Source organism: Mustela nivalis (assembly GCF_964662115.1).
Source record: "Mustela nivalis genome assembly, chromosome: 5".
Taxonomy (NCBI): domain Eukaryota; kingdom Metazoa; phylum Chordata; class Mammalia; order Carnivora; family Mustelidae; genus Mustela; species Mustela nivalis.
The window spans coordinates 2,525,253-2,541,461 of record NC_139024.1 but is presented as its reverse complement, the minus strand read 5'-3'; the positions used below and the strand labels follow the sequence as shown (position 1 = coordinate 2,541,461).

Below are 16,209 nucleotides of genomic sequence, written 5' to 3'. Positions count from 1 at the left end.
TCTGGCAGCCCGGGAGGCAGACCGAGCTCACGTCAGATACAGGAAGAAGAGTTGGGACTCACGGGCGAGGAGCCGAGCCCGAGGGTGTGCGAGGGCAGGGTGGTCTTCCTACATGGGCCTCGTCGGATTCTCGCTGCGGGCAGGGGGAGACCAGATGTCACCCTCGGGGCGGGGGGTAAGGCATTCCGGGCGCTGCAAGGACGACACAGGAGCCCAAGGTCAGAGCCCAGTCGCGAAGGGGACCGGGGGACTGAGTACAGTCGCGAAGGGGACCGGGGGACCGAGCCCAGTCTGGTGGAGGAGAGTCTTCGTCGGGTCCTCTCGGGTGGTTTCAGACGCAGACCCTCGCCTGCTTGGGGAGAAACAGCAGGTCTGCGGCATGGCGCACGCGGCTGCCCTCGGAGCGCAGCGAGCAGGTGCCCGTGGCCACCGCGCCGCCGCCGCCACGGCCCCTGCCGGCTGGGAGCCCGGGAGGCGCCCGACACAGCTGCAAACCAGACGCGACGCACCACATTTTATACTGAATGTATTTGTGCCTCATGCATGGGCTTGATTAAATCACACTGTAGCTGAACAGACTATTTGTTGATAATTCCCACTCCAGCTTCATTTAATAGCTCTTCCCAGTGAAAATACGTGGGCTAACGCGGCACGCGACACAACCCAGCGTCGCAGACACTCGAGCGGCGCGTCCCGGCGAGGCCGTCCTCGGCGCCCGGCCGTCCACATGCCTCTGACAAGCGCAGAACCTTCGGGCCCAAGAGGAAGCTATTTCTGGCTAAAGGACTGGCCGCCGCCTCCGCTGGAAACGGACCCGCCTTCGGTTCCCCACACTTCAGGGCAGCCCTGTCCCGCCGAGCCGCGGATGCACGGAACAGGCCACCCGCACTGGTTAACGAGTCTTGCCGCTCAAGCCCCAGATCTCTCTCTCTGCCTCGCCCCTGCCCCGGGGAGCTCCGGGCTCGCCTCCGGCTCACCGGCGGCCCCGCCACATCTGAGCACGGCCGCCGCCTGCAGGCACAGAGCACCGGGCACGAGCTCGCCACGTCTCGTTCCGGCGCTTCTGAACCCGGGAAAAACGGACCGAAACCGTTTCTGCCGGCCGCGGTGTGCGGTGCAAGACAGCGGGAGGCTTCGGGCAAGAAGGCGGGAAGGAGGTGACGAACGCCCAACGGGGAGAATCGCGACGGTCTGGGGAGTCTTTTCACACATTTTTGAACAAGCAATATCTTGGGGAGTTTCTTCAGTGTAAGGAGAGCAAGTGTGGCATGAAATTGCTGAGGTAAGGCACATGCCAAACATGGCCACAGGGAAATTAATTTTAGTGTGTTTAAAATAGAATCAATATACATAGGTAAAACATAAGCAGATTAAATAATTTTTTAAATGATTTATTTATTTATTTATCTATTTGTTTATGAGAGACAGAGAGAGAGAGAGAGAGTACAGGCAGGGGGAGCAGCAGGCAGAGGGAGGGGGAGCAGCAGGCTCCCCACGGAGCCAGGAGCCCGATGTGGGCCTCGATCCCAGGAATGAGATCACGACCTGAGCCAAAGGCAAATGGCTTCACAGACTGAGCCCCCCGGAGCCCGTTCAATACTTATAAATATGAACTCTTTCTTGTGTTCTTCTGATTTTCGTTGTTGTCCTTGTGGTCTGAAAGCCACATAAAAATCAGGGTTCCCATAGAATTTTGGGGTGCATTTACTGAAAGTACCTGAAAATTATTTTAATTAGAAATGGTTTTCCGGGAAACCACCCAAGTTCTAGAAGAAGAGCTTACCTATCAAGCACCAAGAATAAGCCTTAATGTTTATCTTTCCAGGAAGCTTTCTTTTTCTCCATGACCAGAGCCAACATCACTCCCAGGATCTGCTAAGAGTACCTGAGCATTGACTTTATTGGGACATTATGCTTCCCTTTAAAAGGGGGAGGCCATTGAAATATATTCAAATGTACACACAGGCAACACCTTGGTGACCTGCAACCATGGGAAACAGAAAGTAATTGGCAATTGACATAATTAGACTGTTTAATCAGGGATGCCAGAAATGTCACCCAGTAGGTTCCCTTCCCAGGTCTGCCTCTCTCACTAGACGTCCAGCTCATCGAGGGCAGAGGCCACACAAAGACCGCGTCCTACGTACCACTTGCTCAGCACAGTGTATGCTAAAATTCTTCATGTAAACAATTGAGCAAGTACAAAATTAGATGAAATTTTTCCGCTCAGCAGCTTACCACTCTTCCGTATTCCAGCTAAAGGACTTGCATTTTGTTGTCACCCATCCTCAGCCGCCTTCCAGTAAAAGTGTCAAAAATGATACGTGATCAAAGAGAACCGACTCCCTGGCTTTGGGGACTCCAGACGAAATAACTGTTCCTGCCATGAACGGTCCTTGAGCACCGATACCTTTGACAAACTAGCAGATAAATCGTACTGGGTAAATAATATCACTTTTTATTAATTTAAAAACCATATCCCCCCCAAGCTCTTCCTAGTCAGCCCCTCTGAACCTTCCACAGCCCCAAGCCAGGCTTTGGAGCTGGAGCGCGAGACCACTGGAGTCTCTCCTGGGAAGCAAAGGCTGAGCCCAGGAGGATGCTGTCCCGAAGCTCCTGAAATCGGGATGCGGTGCTGGGGTGTTTCCTGACTCTCGAAGCAGCCCTAGCTCAGGACGCCATGGCTTTGGGGCCTGAACTGGTAAAGCATTCCTGGCGTGGTGCAGCGGACTCACAAGGTGATGTAAGATAAGGAAGAGGAGTACCGCCATCCAGCCAGGCGCCGCGGACTCCATCTTAGCAAACGGGGCCGATCCTAGTGAATGACGGTGTACAAGGAGGCCTGGGAGAAGCGATCTCTGGCCTCTTCTTCCCCTAACTACAGAGGAAGGTCATCTAAACTGTTAATTGCCAGGCCGAGCGTTTACTGAGAAAGCACAAGCCATGGGTTCTACAGGCCACAGGGGCAAGCCCAGGCTCACACAGCACCGGGAGACAATGAGCACTGTGAAAACCATCACAAAGCCCAGCAAATATTCATCAGTATCCACAGCTAACAACTACTGACCAGCTGCGCCGCCATCCAGACTCCATATTCGTCTTTACTTTTGATAGCTTACGCTTATCGCTTTCACCCTGCGCGGCTGGAAGTCCTAGCCCATCTCACAGTGGAGGGGAAGGTGCTCATGGAGATGAAAAAGCCGCCACCTGCCATGAAAGATGGTGAGTGTGATATAAAGCCCAGATTCACCTGCCGTGGGTATGCGAAATTCACCTGGAACGTTCCAACTTCCGGAAGAGGTTCTCCAGAATAATTTTAGGTTATGCAGCACCTTCCAAAATACTCCTCAGAGTAATTTCCTTTTAATAATTACAATAGCTTTCCTTCAAGTCCCATCTAATACATGGTAAACTCCAGTAACCGCATGACCCAGAAGGGCTATGATAATCACAGACGGTACACACTCTCGCAGCAAGAACTTCCTTTAAAACAGTCTAGGCACGGGAGCACAGGCAAGTTCTTGGGTGTCCCTGGGCTCCGTTTCCTCATCTACAAAATGGACTGCTGAATCAGGAGCCAGTTACACCTTCCAGGTAGCTGCCGAGCCCCTCAGGCAGGGATGTCAATGCCCTTGAAATCCGGGTGAAGGTCAGACAGTGAAACCTGATATCTTTCTAGGACATGCACAAAGAAGTCTAGGAAAGATACCCAATTACCCTTTAGAAACCCCAAAAATCATGCTTGCCAGAGTCAACAACCTGGCCATCTCAGTTGGTGCAACACCGAGACACTCTAAAAATATTTAAGCTGGAATTCATAAACTGTTCCCAAATCTGATTAAGTAATTGGCTTCTCTGTTGGCTAGGGATTAGCAAATGCTGGAGTCTAGATTCAAGTTAAATTTAAAAGCAAAGGGGTGCCTGGGTGGCTCAGTGGGTTAAAGCCTCTGCCTTCTGCTCAGGTCCTGGGGTCTTGGGATCCCAGGGTCTGGGATCGAGCCCCGCATCGGGCTCTCTGCTCAGCGGGGAGCCTGCTTCCCTTCCTCTCTCTCTGCCTGCTTCTCTGCCTCCTTGTGATCTCTCTCTGTCAATAAATAAAAATCTTAAAAAAAAAATTAAAAGCAAGTATGAAAACATTAAGACGGAGTCTCTCCCTTAAGTCCATTTTAATGAAAATAATAGTGTTTTCAACTTCAAGTAACCTCTGTCACTTTCCTGTTTATGGCACTAGATTCTGAATTCAAAAAACAAACGTTTTCAATCTCTGTGTATATTTTACAAAATAAATATCACAGAAACAATGAAAAAACGTTTATTTTTACAAAATGAGCAATCTTTTTCATCAGTCCAAACAGGAAATATACATCTGTGCTAGTGCTTTATGTGTCCCATTACTCAAGCTCAAACTATTGACAGACCTCCCCCACCCCCTCCGAAATTTTAGATTTCGGGGGGAAGTGCTCCTTGGCCTACAATATGCTATGGATATGCAAGTGCATAAACAGGCTTCTCCGGAAAAAGATGGAGAGGCAGCTGGGCAGGAAGATGGAACTTGCTGGACAGAAGCACAGGGTCAGCCACTTATTAGATCCCCCACTAGGTGGAGGCATCATGAGGCCAGGACTTCCAGGACTTGTGGTTTTGGATCTACAAGGCTGAGAAAGGGGCTGAACACACAGCAGGCTTTTAAAAAGCAATTGCAGAACGAATTAGTTGGCAAGTTTCCGGGAAAATCCTGTTGGCGGGGGAGGCTGAGTCCCCCATCAGTAGAATGAGGACCGTAAAACATGCTTATCTGAGTTTTCATAAGAGACAGGAGAATGCATCTGTAGAGAACAGAGCACTGCGGCCGAGCGGACCGTCCCTCTCAGCACTTCTCTCCAGCGCCCACCATCCCGGTCACAGGAAGGGCTCGCCGATTCCGTGCTGATAGGGGAATGTGATAATCCTCTCTGGTCCGGAACAGACCTTCTGCCTATCCCCTGGTGTGTCTTATGATTTTCAGAAATTTTGTTTTCACATTGAAGAAACTTCTCTTCCATCCCCCTCTCGGTTTCCCATTATGTTGTTTTTTTGAGGCACAAACCCAGTTCTCCCCGCTAAACCCCAACACCGGAGCAGAGTGTATCGCGCTGATGGGATTCCTGACCGTCCACCAGTTCAGCCCAGTATCAACTTGCTGCCGGTGTCTACTGCTGGTCTTCCTGCAGAGCACGGGGGGTTTGCCCACCTGTGTGCCTCCCACTGGCAAGGACAATAAATGAAACAAGGGGCTGTATAATAAACTTGGCGTTTTGAGGAATAAAAACTTATTGGGCATAGAGCTAAATAGTGTTCTGGCTTTCTGTTCTTATCAACTTTAGCTTTTTAAAAAGTGCCTGAGGGGTGTTTGGGTGGGTTAAAGCCCCTGCTTTCGGCTCGGGTCATGATCCCAGGGTCCTGGGATCGAGCCCTGAATCGGGCTCTCTGCTCAGCAGGGAGCCTGCTTCTTCCTCTCTCTCTGCCTGCCTCTCTGCCTACTTGTGATCTCTGTCTGTCAAAGAAATAAATAAAATCTTAAAAAAAAAAAAAGTGCCTGAGATCCAGGAAGATGATTTATCTCACTAACTCGTGTTTAATTTCTGTCAATGTGAAATTCAAGGCAAGACCTCCCCCATTATTTGATTAGCAGTTGTATTTGTTTGAAAAATATGTTCTACCCGCAGAAAGCAGCCACAAAGAGCCTATCTGGTCCAAATCTGACTTAGTGATACCAGAACAGAAACTTTTTCCACAAGCAATTCCCTGTTGCATTCACGTCTATTCCAGAGCTTTGCCTAAAGACCTGGTAATTGTAACAACCCATGCCTGTATCAAATATCATGGCAGCCGGGACAAAGAAATCCCAGACGAAAAATGTCACATTGTTCCAATTCATTTGATTCCTTAGAAACAAGTCAAAACCGAGATAGGTGCCAGCCTTTGGTAAAGGCCAGGGCAATGTCAAAGGGAAAGGCTAGGCTGTGTGGCCAGCCCCTCCCCCCCACATCACAATGTGTCTCTCTCCTCTCTCTCTCTCTCTTTCACTTAAACACGTTCCACCGTTTGGTCATCTATAGATTCAGCAGTGTAATCTGGACACCGGGACAAAGAACAGGATCTGATGGCAGAAATAAAAACACAGCAGAGAACGGTCCACAGATGACTTTGGAAACCCAAAGATGACAAGATGAGGGACAGGAGAAAAGGACACAATTTTCAGGGTCCTTGGGTCTCAGGGCGAATCTCTGTCAAACCCAGGGCTGCAGGGAAGCTGCACCAGGCACTTCGGTCCTGAGCACCGTTTCAGACTGGCCGGTGTAGACCGGGATGTTACAGATACGGGCGACGCTACACTGATTTCCAATACACCAGCATCTGCCCCCTACGGTAGCACTTCGTGGCTGGGGGCCACCGAACGACAAACCCACCCCCAGCCCTCGACCCACGGCCGGGGGGAGCGCCGCGTTGGTTCTGTCCGTGGGAGCTCAGAGGTGCCCCACGGAGCCGCGGTCCGGCTGCACGGACCGAAACGCCCTCCCCACCCCGAGCACTTATCTGGGCACCGCGACCGCTCCGCAACCTGCGCGGCCCCGGGAGCGAAATTAGTTAGAAATCCCACAGGGGAGGGTTAAGCCCCCGATGAGAACCCGAGGGCCGGTCCAGGATGGCGAAGTCCCAACAACGGCGTTCGGTCCGGTGAACACCGGACGGGCTCTCCGACAACTTCAACTCCCCGACCTGAGTCGGTGCGTCCCGCGCATGTGACAATAGAAAGGGCTCGGGATGGCCCCACGCCCGCAGCATCCCCCGGGCGCGGCGGGACCCGGGTGCCTGCGCGCCCCGGCGCCACGGCGCTTACCTCGAGTCGGCTGAGGCTGGAGCTCTTGGAGCGCGACTTCTTGCGCAGGTACACGGAGAAGAAGCGGCGCACCGTGAACTTCTTCATGCTCAGGTCCATCGCCCCGCGCCCAGCCCGCAGCAGCCGCAGGCCCGGAGGACGCGCATTCCCGGCGCATCCCAGGCGCGCGGGGTCAGGTCCGCGGGCGGGTGCGCGCCGCGGGGGAGCCCGGTGCGGCGGCCATCGGCGCGGGGCGCGGGCTGCGGGCACAAAGGGCAGGCCGAGCCGGCCACCGCGGCCCGGGCTCCTGCGCTCCCTCCTCCCGCGCTCCTCCCCCTCCTCCCCCTCCTCCTCCCGCAGCCTGCCAGGACCCGCCCCGGACCGCCCCGCCCCACCCCGCCCTCAGCCCCTCCCGCCAATCAGGGCCCGCCGCCCCAGCCGCTTCCCCTCGTCCTCCGCCTCGTCCCCTCCTCCTCCTCCCGCTCCTGCTGCCGCTGCTGCCGCGGCCGCCGCCGCCTCCCGCCGGGGACCCGCCCCGGACAGCTCCGCCCCGCCCCCAGCCACTACCGCCAATCAGTGCCCGCCGCCCCCGACGCTCCCTCCTCCTCCTCCTCCTCCTCTTCCCCCTCCTGCTTCCGAGGCGGCTGAGGCGGCGGCCGGTGCTCAGCGAGGACCAGCCCCGCCCCGCCAAGCCCCGCCCACAGTCACTACCGCCAATCAGATGCTCCCTCCTCCCCTCCTCCTCCTCCTCCTGCTGCTGCCGGGCCGCCGCAGCTGCCGCCACCGCCCCGCCCCACCCCGCCCACCGTCACTACGCCCAGTCAGATGCTCCTTCTTCCCCTCCTCCCCCTCCTCCTCCTCCCGCCGCGGCTGCTGCGACCGCCAACGCCCCTCCCGGCCCCGCCCACAGTCACTACCGCCAATCAGATGCTCCCTCCTCCCCCTCCTCCTCCTCCTCCTGCCGCGCCGCCGCAGACGCCACCGCCCGGGACTACCAGCCCCGCCCGGGCCAGCCCCGCCCCTCCTCGCTCTCCGCCACTGCCGCCAATCAGCAACCGCACATCCCAGGCGTTCCCTCCCCCTCCTCCTCCCGCCCTGAGAGGACGAGCGCAGAGCAACCCGGCCCCGCCCCGCCTGGCCCACTACCACCAATCAGCGCCTCCGACGCGCCTCCCCGCCGCCTCGCTCGCCCCGAGTACTCCCGGCGCGCTGCCCCGCCCCCGCCCCCGCCCACACCCGCTCCGGGCGGCCTGGGAGGCGCGCGCCGGCCGAGCCCCGCGAGGAGCGCTGCGGCCTGCGGGGCGGGCGGCGCGGCGCCGGCCTGCTGTGCTGCCCCGCGGCCCGGCTGGGCTGTTTTGTGGCTCGGGGCGTCCCTCCGGGTTTTCCCTTGAAAGAGCCGCAGGCACACGGGGGCTCAGTGCTCTGCGGTGCCGAGCAAAACTTCTGTCCATTAGCGGACATTTCCGGAAAACGAAACGAAATCCGAGGCTCCGGGAGCCTCGGCCCGCGCTCTGCACCTCTCCCTGCCCCGGGGCGCCCGGCCCCGCGGGTCCAGCCGTCGCCACCCGGTGCACGGACCCCCACGCGGTCTGGGGCAGCCGCCCCTGGGAGTGCTCGGAGCACGAGACGTCCGTCCTCCACGACCTCCGGCTCTGTCCGGACGGCGACTGACCAGGCCCCGCAGTGCCTGGAGGCAGGCTCTGGAGGCAGCTGCGGGCTGCGGCGCTGGAGGGGATTTGCCTTAAAGGGGAACACTGTTTTCTAGAAATGCTCAGCAGAGATCTGGGAGCTCTGAGCTCCGTGCGGCCTCTTCTGTTGGTGCCTTGTGTTCAAAATAGGGTCAGACGAGGTCAGTGCCCGTCACCAACCCCCTAGAAGGTCAGAAACATTCCTGCGTGCGGTACCGTGTGACAAATGCGGATGCCGCAGGCTGGGCAGTGGTGAGCACGGAGTTCAGAGGGGCCGCTTGCTTGGAGAGCTTGGGCACACTCACGCTGTGGCCCCATCCTGCATCTCCAAGATGAAAATATGCATGTGGAAGCTGGTTCCTGCTTCCCTCAAGGGTTCTGCGGGAGGGCGATTATCCCCACTCTGGGAAACAGCTTCTTACCACCTAAAGACTCCCCTTCTCCCTGGCTGCCCTTGAGGCATCTTGGTTCTACACAGAGACAAAGACAAGCCAGACCTATGCCAGGCTGCAGCTAAGCTGGGGTAGAGAGCCGCTGGCTGACGGGACATCGGCTTGTCCCAGCCCCTGGAATGAGGAGGGGGCCAGCTCTAGCGAGTTTCACTGGGGGAGCCGGCGGGAGTACCACATGCCAACTGTGACATCTCAGGGCCATCCTCTGGTGGGCCTCAATCAGGGCTTGGGTTTTACCACAAGAGCATGCTGACCTGGTGTAACCGAACTGGAAAGGAAATATCTTATGGGGTATTCACCATCCCCCATATTTGAGTGCAAACTGTTCAATTGAACTTGGAGTCTCAAAAAGAAAAAAAAAAAATTCATATTTCCAACTGGAGAAATAATTTCATTGCTAGAACATTTCCATTTGTCTTTATCTTTAACCTGGTGAAGTAACTTTATCAAAATCTCTAAGAATTGGGGCACCTGGGTGGCTCAGTGGGTTAAGCCGTTGCCTTCGGCTCAGGTCATGATCTCAGGGTCCTGGGATTGAGCCCCGCATCGGGCTCTCTGCTCAGCAGGGAGTCTGCTTCTTCCTCTCTCTCTCTCTCTGCCTGCCTCTCTGCCTACTTGTGATCTCTCTGTGTCAAATAAATAAATAAAATCTTAAAAAAAAAAAAAAAATCTCTAAGAATCATTCACCACCACTTCCGGTGCTAAGACAATGACCACCTCCAGGCCACGGTCAGACCACCCTGATACCCAGAGGCATCCCTCCCAAATCCTGGGGGAAAGGGGGAGCTCATTAAGGCCCCTGTCCTGATGGTGGGGATGGAGCAGGGGAGCAAGCTCCACAGCCTCCAGGTGACCTTGAGTTTTTCTCTGCCCCGAACACAGAAGCCCGACATTGCATTCTATCCTGCTGCAGCCTAAAAGCGAGTGCTGGCCACAGCAGTCACCTCGGTCCCACGAGTGGTCACCTCATCCCACGAGTGGTCGCAGACACCTCCTGGTGCCTGGGGCCATACTCAGCCCTAGGGACACAAAGATGACTGTGGCCCAGCTCCTGACCACAGAAGTTCACAGCCCCATGAAGAGAAGGTGAACAGAGAGACAACCACGGTGCAGCTTTTAATGCGACGCGAAAGAAATGGGTAAGGAGATGCTACACGGACGGAGATGAAGGAGAAGCCGGCCCCAGCTGGAGGAGGTGGCATCTGGGTTGACCCCCGGCGGATAAGGAGCCATGTTTCCTGGGCAAACAGAGGAGGTAGGGTCCCAGCTTGTAGAAGAATGGGGTTATTGGGAATTTAGAACAAAGAGAGGTTTCATGATTGATTAATGAAAATTGAGTTCTACCAAGTCCCCAGGACACCTGAGGCATCCTATTTCAGAACTTCAGAACAATAACTAAGGTCTGGTCCACCCTGGAATTCCCCCTTCCTTGAGAACAGAACACGCCCTGGACAGGAAGGAGAGGGAGGCTTTTGGAAGGAAGGTAACTTGGGCAAGATCCGCATTGTTATCCCCTTCCCTTCCCTTCCCCCGAAGGACTGGGTAGGGGCCATGCCGCCTCCTTCACTGCAAGCCCTACCCCAAGAGCTGTGATTTGTTGTGGACACTGGTCAGGTCTGAGTTCTAGAGAGCCCAGATGGCCATGCTCTGGGGAGGCCTGGGGGTGGGGGGAGCTGTTCACTGGACGGATCTGTGTTCATGGGGCTTGCAGAGGAAGGACGCAAGAGAGTTTTTTACAGACCAGGTGTGGCCATGTGATAAAGGGGCTAGTCTGGGGGTCCCTGGGATGCTGTCTGGAGCAGAAGCGTGCAGCACCAGGCCCAGGGCTAAGGCAAGAGTTCTAGTAACTCCCAAATCCGGAGGCCTCTGTCCTGTAAGTGCATGCAGCTGCGGTCTCCAGCTGCAGTAACCCAGAAGAAGACAGGACAGCTGTCCATGAGAGAAGGGGTCAGAGTGAGGCCACCTGTGTGCAGACCGCTTCCAGCGAGTCTGTCCTCTGCCTGGATGGCCTCCTTCCCACTCTGAGCCTCCCAGGCTGAGACAGCCTCAAGCCGGCAAAGAGACTGTGAGTCCTGTCAGTCAGTAGGACTGGAAATACTAATGTCTTAATCAAGTATTTAAAACTGAAAACAAACATGATCGTTATTTGGGAGTGGGAAGAAAACGCTACGTGAACTGACAGGGCTCCCGTCATTCACTCTGATAAGTACTGCAAGGTGTGTTTCGATCCCATCACAAGCTGCATTTGGTCAACAAACCAGGCTCCATTTATAATAGTGAGGGCCTCAGTGGACTGAGGTCACCCACTCAGTAGGGGTCCCGCAGGGCTGCACCCTCAGTGCATGGTGGACGGAAATCACCCCCCTTGCAGACCCGGGCTCGCGCCTGAGTGCTGGCACTAACCAGGCAGGACCTCGAGAGCGAGAACGACCCCCTGAGCATCCAGGTGCACACACCCCCTTACATAGGCCCGTGGCCCTCGTGCACCCCCCGTGTCATCTGAAAACAGCAGCAAAAACTCCAGTGGTCTTGACTACTTCTTACCCAAGGTGCCTGGTGGAAACACACAGTGATGCTCTCTACAGAGATCCGCGTTAGACCCAGGCTCCGGAGAAGCCCTCCGGACGCAGTTCCAGGGAGCGTGAGCTCACGGTCACTGCACTCGAGTCCAGGGCACCGGGTGCCAGCAAAGCCAGAAGGACCTCTGCCCGCGGGACCAGATAGGAACTCCGCCTACAGGATTTATGGGATGTAGAATGTAAAATGGTGGAAGAAAGAACAAGATGCTCCTGGAAATGTACCCGTGTACGTGGGCCTGGCCTGCGTGTGAACATCCGAGAGCAGACATGGAGGGCAGGGGTCGGAGCAGCTGTGTGGGTGCTGCCGGGGCTGCTCGTGGGACGCACGGGGGTTGGGAGGTATCCGAATCCCAGCCACCGTCCCACTGTGACTTGACCTGAAACTCTGATCCTCTAGCACAGGGTTCTCAAGTGGGGCTGACTTTGTCCTCTGGGAGACACTTGGCAAGGTCTGGGGACAGGTGTAGACAGCTGGAGACACGGCTAGGGGGGGAAATAGGAGGGATGCCTCAGAGGTACAGGCCGGGGGTGCGGGGCACAGGGCAGCCCCTCAGGGTCCGAAATACCCAAGGGCCACGTCTGAGAATCATGGTGAGCTCAGCGGCCCATGGTGGGGGGAACCTGTGCTCCTTCCTCACAAGGCTGTCACCTACAAATGTGGCAGTTTTGTGCAGTTAAAACAAAATGTGGAACAAATTGTAAATAAACTGCTCATCAAAGTTTTTATTTGCTAAAATTCTAGAGTTTCACACAGAAAGCTAGCTGCATGGCTGGGGAAGCAGTAGACCCCCACGTCTAGCATTTTGATCTGAAAGCCTTCCGTTGAACGACACTGTCCTCCGTGGGTGCCCCGTTTACCCTGTAAGCGGGGAGGCAAGAATCACTTTCACTCCCGCTGCTTTCTTCCCGAAGTCTAACGACGCACAGACACCTGCGTGAGACTTTCTCAATATTTGTCACGTCTCCCCTTCTTTCCGGCCCTGCTCTTGGGGACGTGGTTTGGGGCCATCAGTTCCTGCCAGAATACAGTGGTCTCCGGCTACATGGCATCCCTCCCAGCCCATCCACACTCCAGCTCCTAAAATGGCCTTTCTAGAAGCAAACTGGGTCGTGCTACGCCGTGTACCCCATGTGTCCGGGTGGTCCAGGAGAAGCGCAAACCGGAGCAGAGCAGCTGCGCCATCCCGGGTCACCGTTCCCTGTCCTCACTCTGCCCTCCTTCCTGCCCCAGAGCGCGGGCTCCCGCGGTCACTGCCCGGGACGCCGCCCTGCTCCACCCCCAGGCCGCACCCTCCCCGCTTCATGCCGCAGGCCGTGTGAAGGTGTCTTCCCCAGGCTCCCCGGTTCTCCTCACAGAGCCAGACGATGACTCTCAGCTTCTCTGTCTGCCTCTCCCACCAACGTGGAAGCACGTGGGACAGCCACCATTGGTGGCCCTTCCTGCAGGTTTGTTTAACGGGGTGTTATAGTGACTGCGTTGAGAGGTCTGCTGGTTATCAGAGCTGGGCCATTTTTACTATTTCATCTGTAAAACACACTTACAAAATCCGCAGAATGGATGCAATGAATCCCATCTTACAAGGCTCCAGGAGCTGAACCTACTGCCTAAACTTACACGAGAGGAAAAGGTCCAGATGAGATCCGCCCATCAGTGAGAGCCCAGCAACGGGCCCACAATTATACAGGTGTGCCTCAAAAGAAATCAGATAAGAGACTGGCAACCAAGAGGGTGACAGGCTAGATTCTCATTTCCCTAGACAATTATAGTCAGGCAAGAAATGCCATAAGGCCAACATCCTGTAGACAGAGCATCTCACAGACAGAAGTCCGGACAGTGGCCTCCACAGGCCTCCTCACATCTGTGGGGACAGACGCTGGGAGTGCCTTGGTGCAGAATGGCTAGTTCTCCTGTGAAAGGTCAGTTTACTCATGAGACAACACGGCGAGTCCTATTACATGAAACAGTGTTGAGAGCCAAGGGACCCTAGCATGTGGCCAAGAGAACTCTGGACACGTTTCATGTAGAGGCGTTTTCTGCTCATCAGGAGGGGGTGGGGGAAGGACCATTCCTTATCGGGAGGTGACAGAATGTGTAGAACCTCTGGGTTTGACCCTGCTAGTGTTCCCGCGTTGTTTGTTATGGGTTGAACTGTGTCCCTTTCTAAAAAGGTACAGTGAAGCCCTGAACCCCCGCCCCTAGAATGTGACCTGGTCAGAAAACAGGGTTGTTGCAGATGTCATTAGTTAAGATGAGGGCATATAGGAGTAGGGTGGGCTCTAATTCAGTGTGACTGGTGTCCTTGTAAGACCACGTCACAACGGAGGCAGAAATTGAAGCAGTGCCACCACCAGCGCATTGAAGAGGTGAGGAAGAAACTCCCGACGTGTGTCGGGGGGCATGGCCCTCGGCACCTCGTATCAGACCTCTGGCTTCCAGAAGTGCGAGACGACACGTACGCGCCATTTCCAGCCACCGCTGTGCTGTGCTTTGTTCTGGAGCCCAAGGAGATGAACACACATGCTTCTCCTTCCACGGCCGTCGCAGGGAGCCTCCGTGAGGGAGACGGCCAGGGAGCGGGCTTCCGAGGGAATGAGCACTTGGTCTGACAGATGTGAGAAAACCTGGCTGTGAACAGAGACACGGGGGCTATTTCTTGTGAGTCTGAGCCCACACATAAATTACAGAGGGACACTGAGAGGAAGGGAGTTAGCAGGAAAGAGGAAACAGGTGAAAACTATAGCAGGAAGGGTTTCTGTAACTTAAAAAGGAAAAAAAAAAAAAAAGAATCCTCAAAATAGAAATGTCCCTCAAGACCTGGAACGGGTACAAAGGAGAATGTGCAATGTCTGCCAGAAGTTCTTCTTAGCAAAAATAGTCATCTTCTAAACAATATTTCATAGACATCTACAGCATTGCAAACACTAGGTACCTCTACTAGAGATGGGAACTAGATGCACACATGAAGGAAACTCTCAGAGACACTGAAAGCCAGGGCTTTGATCCCCCTGGCAATAGTCCCTTTGGTATGTCTTCCTCATCAGAGAACCACAGGAGGAGGCTGGGGTGGGGGCCGGGCGCCATGCTTGGTCACATGACGGATTATATATGCAGAGAGAACCTTCCCGAGACACAGAAACATGCTGGCTAGAATGAGAAGAAAATCCTCTTTTTTAAAGCATGGTTGATCCAATAGTGAGTAGGAGAACAAAAATGTAGGCAAAAACTGAGGCTAAGAAGATGTGCGTGACGAGGGAGCCACGTTTGTCGATCCCTGTAATCCAGACCTGAGTTTCAGCAGGGTCTGAAGAATGGGACATGGAGCGGGCCTGGGGCTGTGCAGGGTGGGAGGCCAGGTCAGGGTCACTGTGCTGAAAATCACAGTCCACACAGAGCAGACTATAGGGGGGGAGCAGGAGAGCCTCCCTCTGGGAGGAAACTTGCTTATTCAGCTGTGAGCTCCGGAAACGGCAAAGGACAGAGATTCTCCTGTCAGCCTCCTGCCACTCATAGTTAGACCTGTTCCAGGCCAAAATTCACACTACCAACCTGAAAAACTCTAAGCCAAACATTTACTTTTTAATGGTCTCAGATTGTGCCATCCTGAGGACCAGGCAAAAGCAAACACAAGTACTGTCAAGGAAGTACTTTAAATACATCTCAGAGCTCAAACAGAGAACATTCTAAGGAATGTGGCTTGCAGCCATAAACCACAGTCTACACGAGGAAACAGCTACCATGAGCAAGAGTCAGCAAACAGAGTAAGTAGCAGACTCAGACCTGAAACACACAGAGGTGTGAGTGGCATAAAAGTTGTTTAACCTATTTAAAACACAAAAAGAAAGATAGAAAGCATGACAAGGAAACTAGAGACTACAAATGATCAAGCAGATTTGTTAACATTAGTAGAACTTTAAAAACTAAAATGCAGGGGCGCCTGGGTGGCTCAGTGGGTTAAGCCTCTGCCTTCAGCTCAGGTCATGATCCCAGGGTCTTGGGATCAAGTCCCACCTTTGGCTCTCTGCTCTGCTGGGAGCTTGCTTCCCCCTCTCTCTCTGCCTGTCTCTCTACCTACTTGTGATCTCTCTCTGTCAAATAACTAAATAAAATCTTTTAAAAAAATCTTAAAAAAATTAAAATGCAATGATTTAAAGTAAAGCTCAGTAGATAAAGAGCAGTTTAGACAAAGCCCAAGAAAGAGTTAACAAGGGAGAAGTTAGAGCTGACGATAATTGACAGAGTGCAACAGGAACGTCAAGAGACAAGACAGACAAAAGCCGGTGGAAGAGACGTGAAGACAGAGGGAGAAAACCCCAGGCCTGAGTCTCACACTGAGCGACAAACAGATACTCTGTATTCAAACACCTGAGCCAATGGCTGAGCATTTTTCAGAGTTGATAAAATACACCCATCCTCAGGTTTTTGAAGCCTCCCAAATCCCAAGGAGGATTAAATAAAATGAAATCCATACCTAAATACATGTTCAACTGGCAGAATGCCTCTTTCAACAACCAGAAGAAAAGGCAGGTTTTGTAGAAACGAGTGTTAGTTGCAGCGTCCGTGCCCACCTCAGTGGCCCTGGTGGAGGGCACAGACTGGCGGATCAGTAAGTAAACAGTGTTAAGGGGAAACA

The 16,209-nt window shown here is 54.3% G+C and overlaps 1 protein-coding gene and 1 long non-coding RNA gene across 7 annotated transcripts in view; one reads left to right on the top strand and one right to left on the bottom strand.

Moving 5' to 3' along the window:
• RPS6KA2 (ribosomal protein S6 kinase A2) overlaps positions 1–16,209 on the bottom strand; it is a 296,857-nt gene that overhangs the window by 140,450 nt on the left and 140,198 nt on the right. For 2 of the 6 annotated variants that reach the window (XM_082730473.1, XM_082730477.1), the window contains exon 1: positions 6,881–7,218. The exons of the other annotated variants lie outside the window; for them this stretch is intronic. In XM_082730473.1, the coding sequence (XP_082586599.1) occupies positions 6,881–6,979 (99 nt within the window). In that variant the 5' untranslated portion in view covers positions 6,980–7,218. Of the gene's footprint in view, positions 1–6,880; positions 7,219–16,209 lie in introns of those variants that run through there. 6 annotated transcript variants of the gene reach the window in all.
• Positions 9,671–12,304, top strand: LOC309864753. The gene is made up of 2 exons (XR_014311743.1): positions 9,671–10,254; positions 11,549–12,304. It is a non-coding gene; the product is annotated as an uncharacterized lncRNA (long non-coding RNA).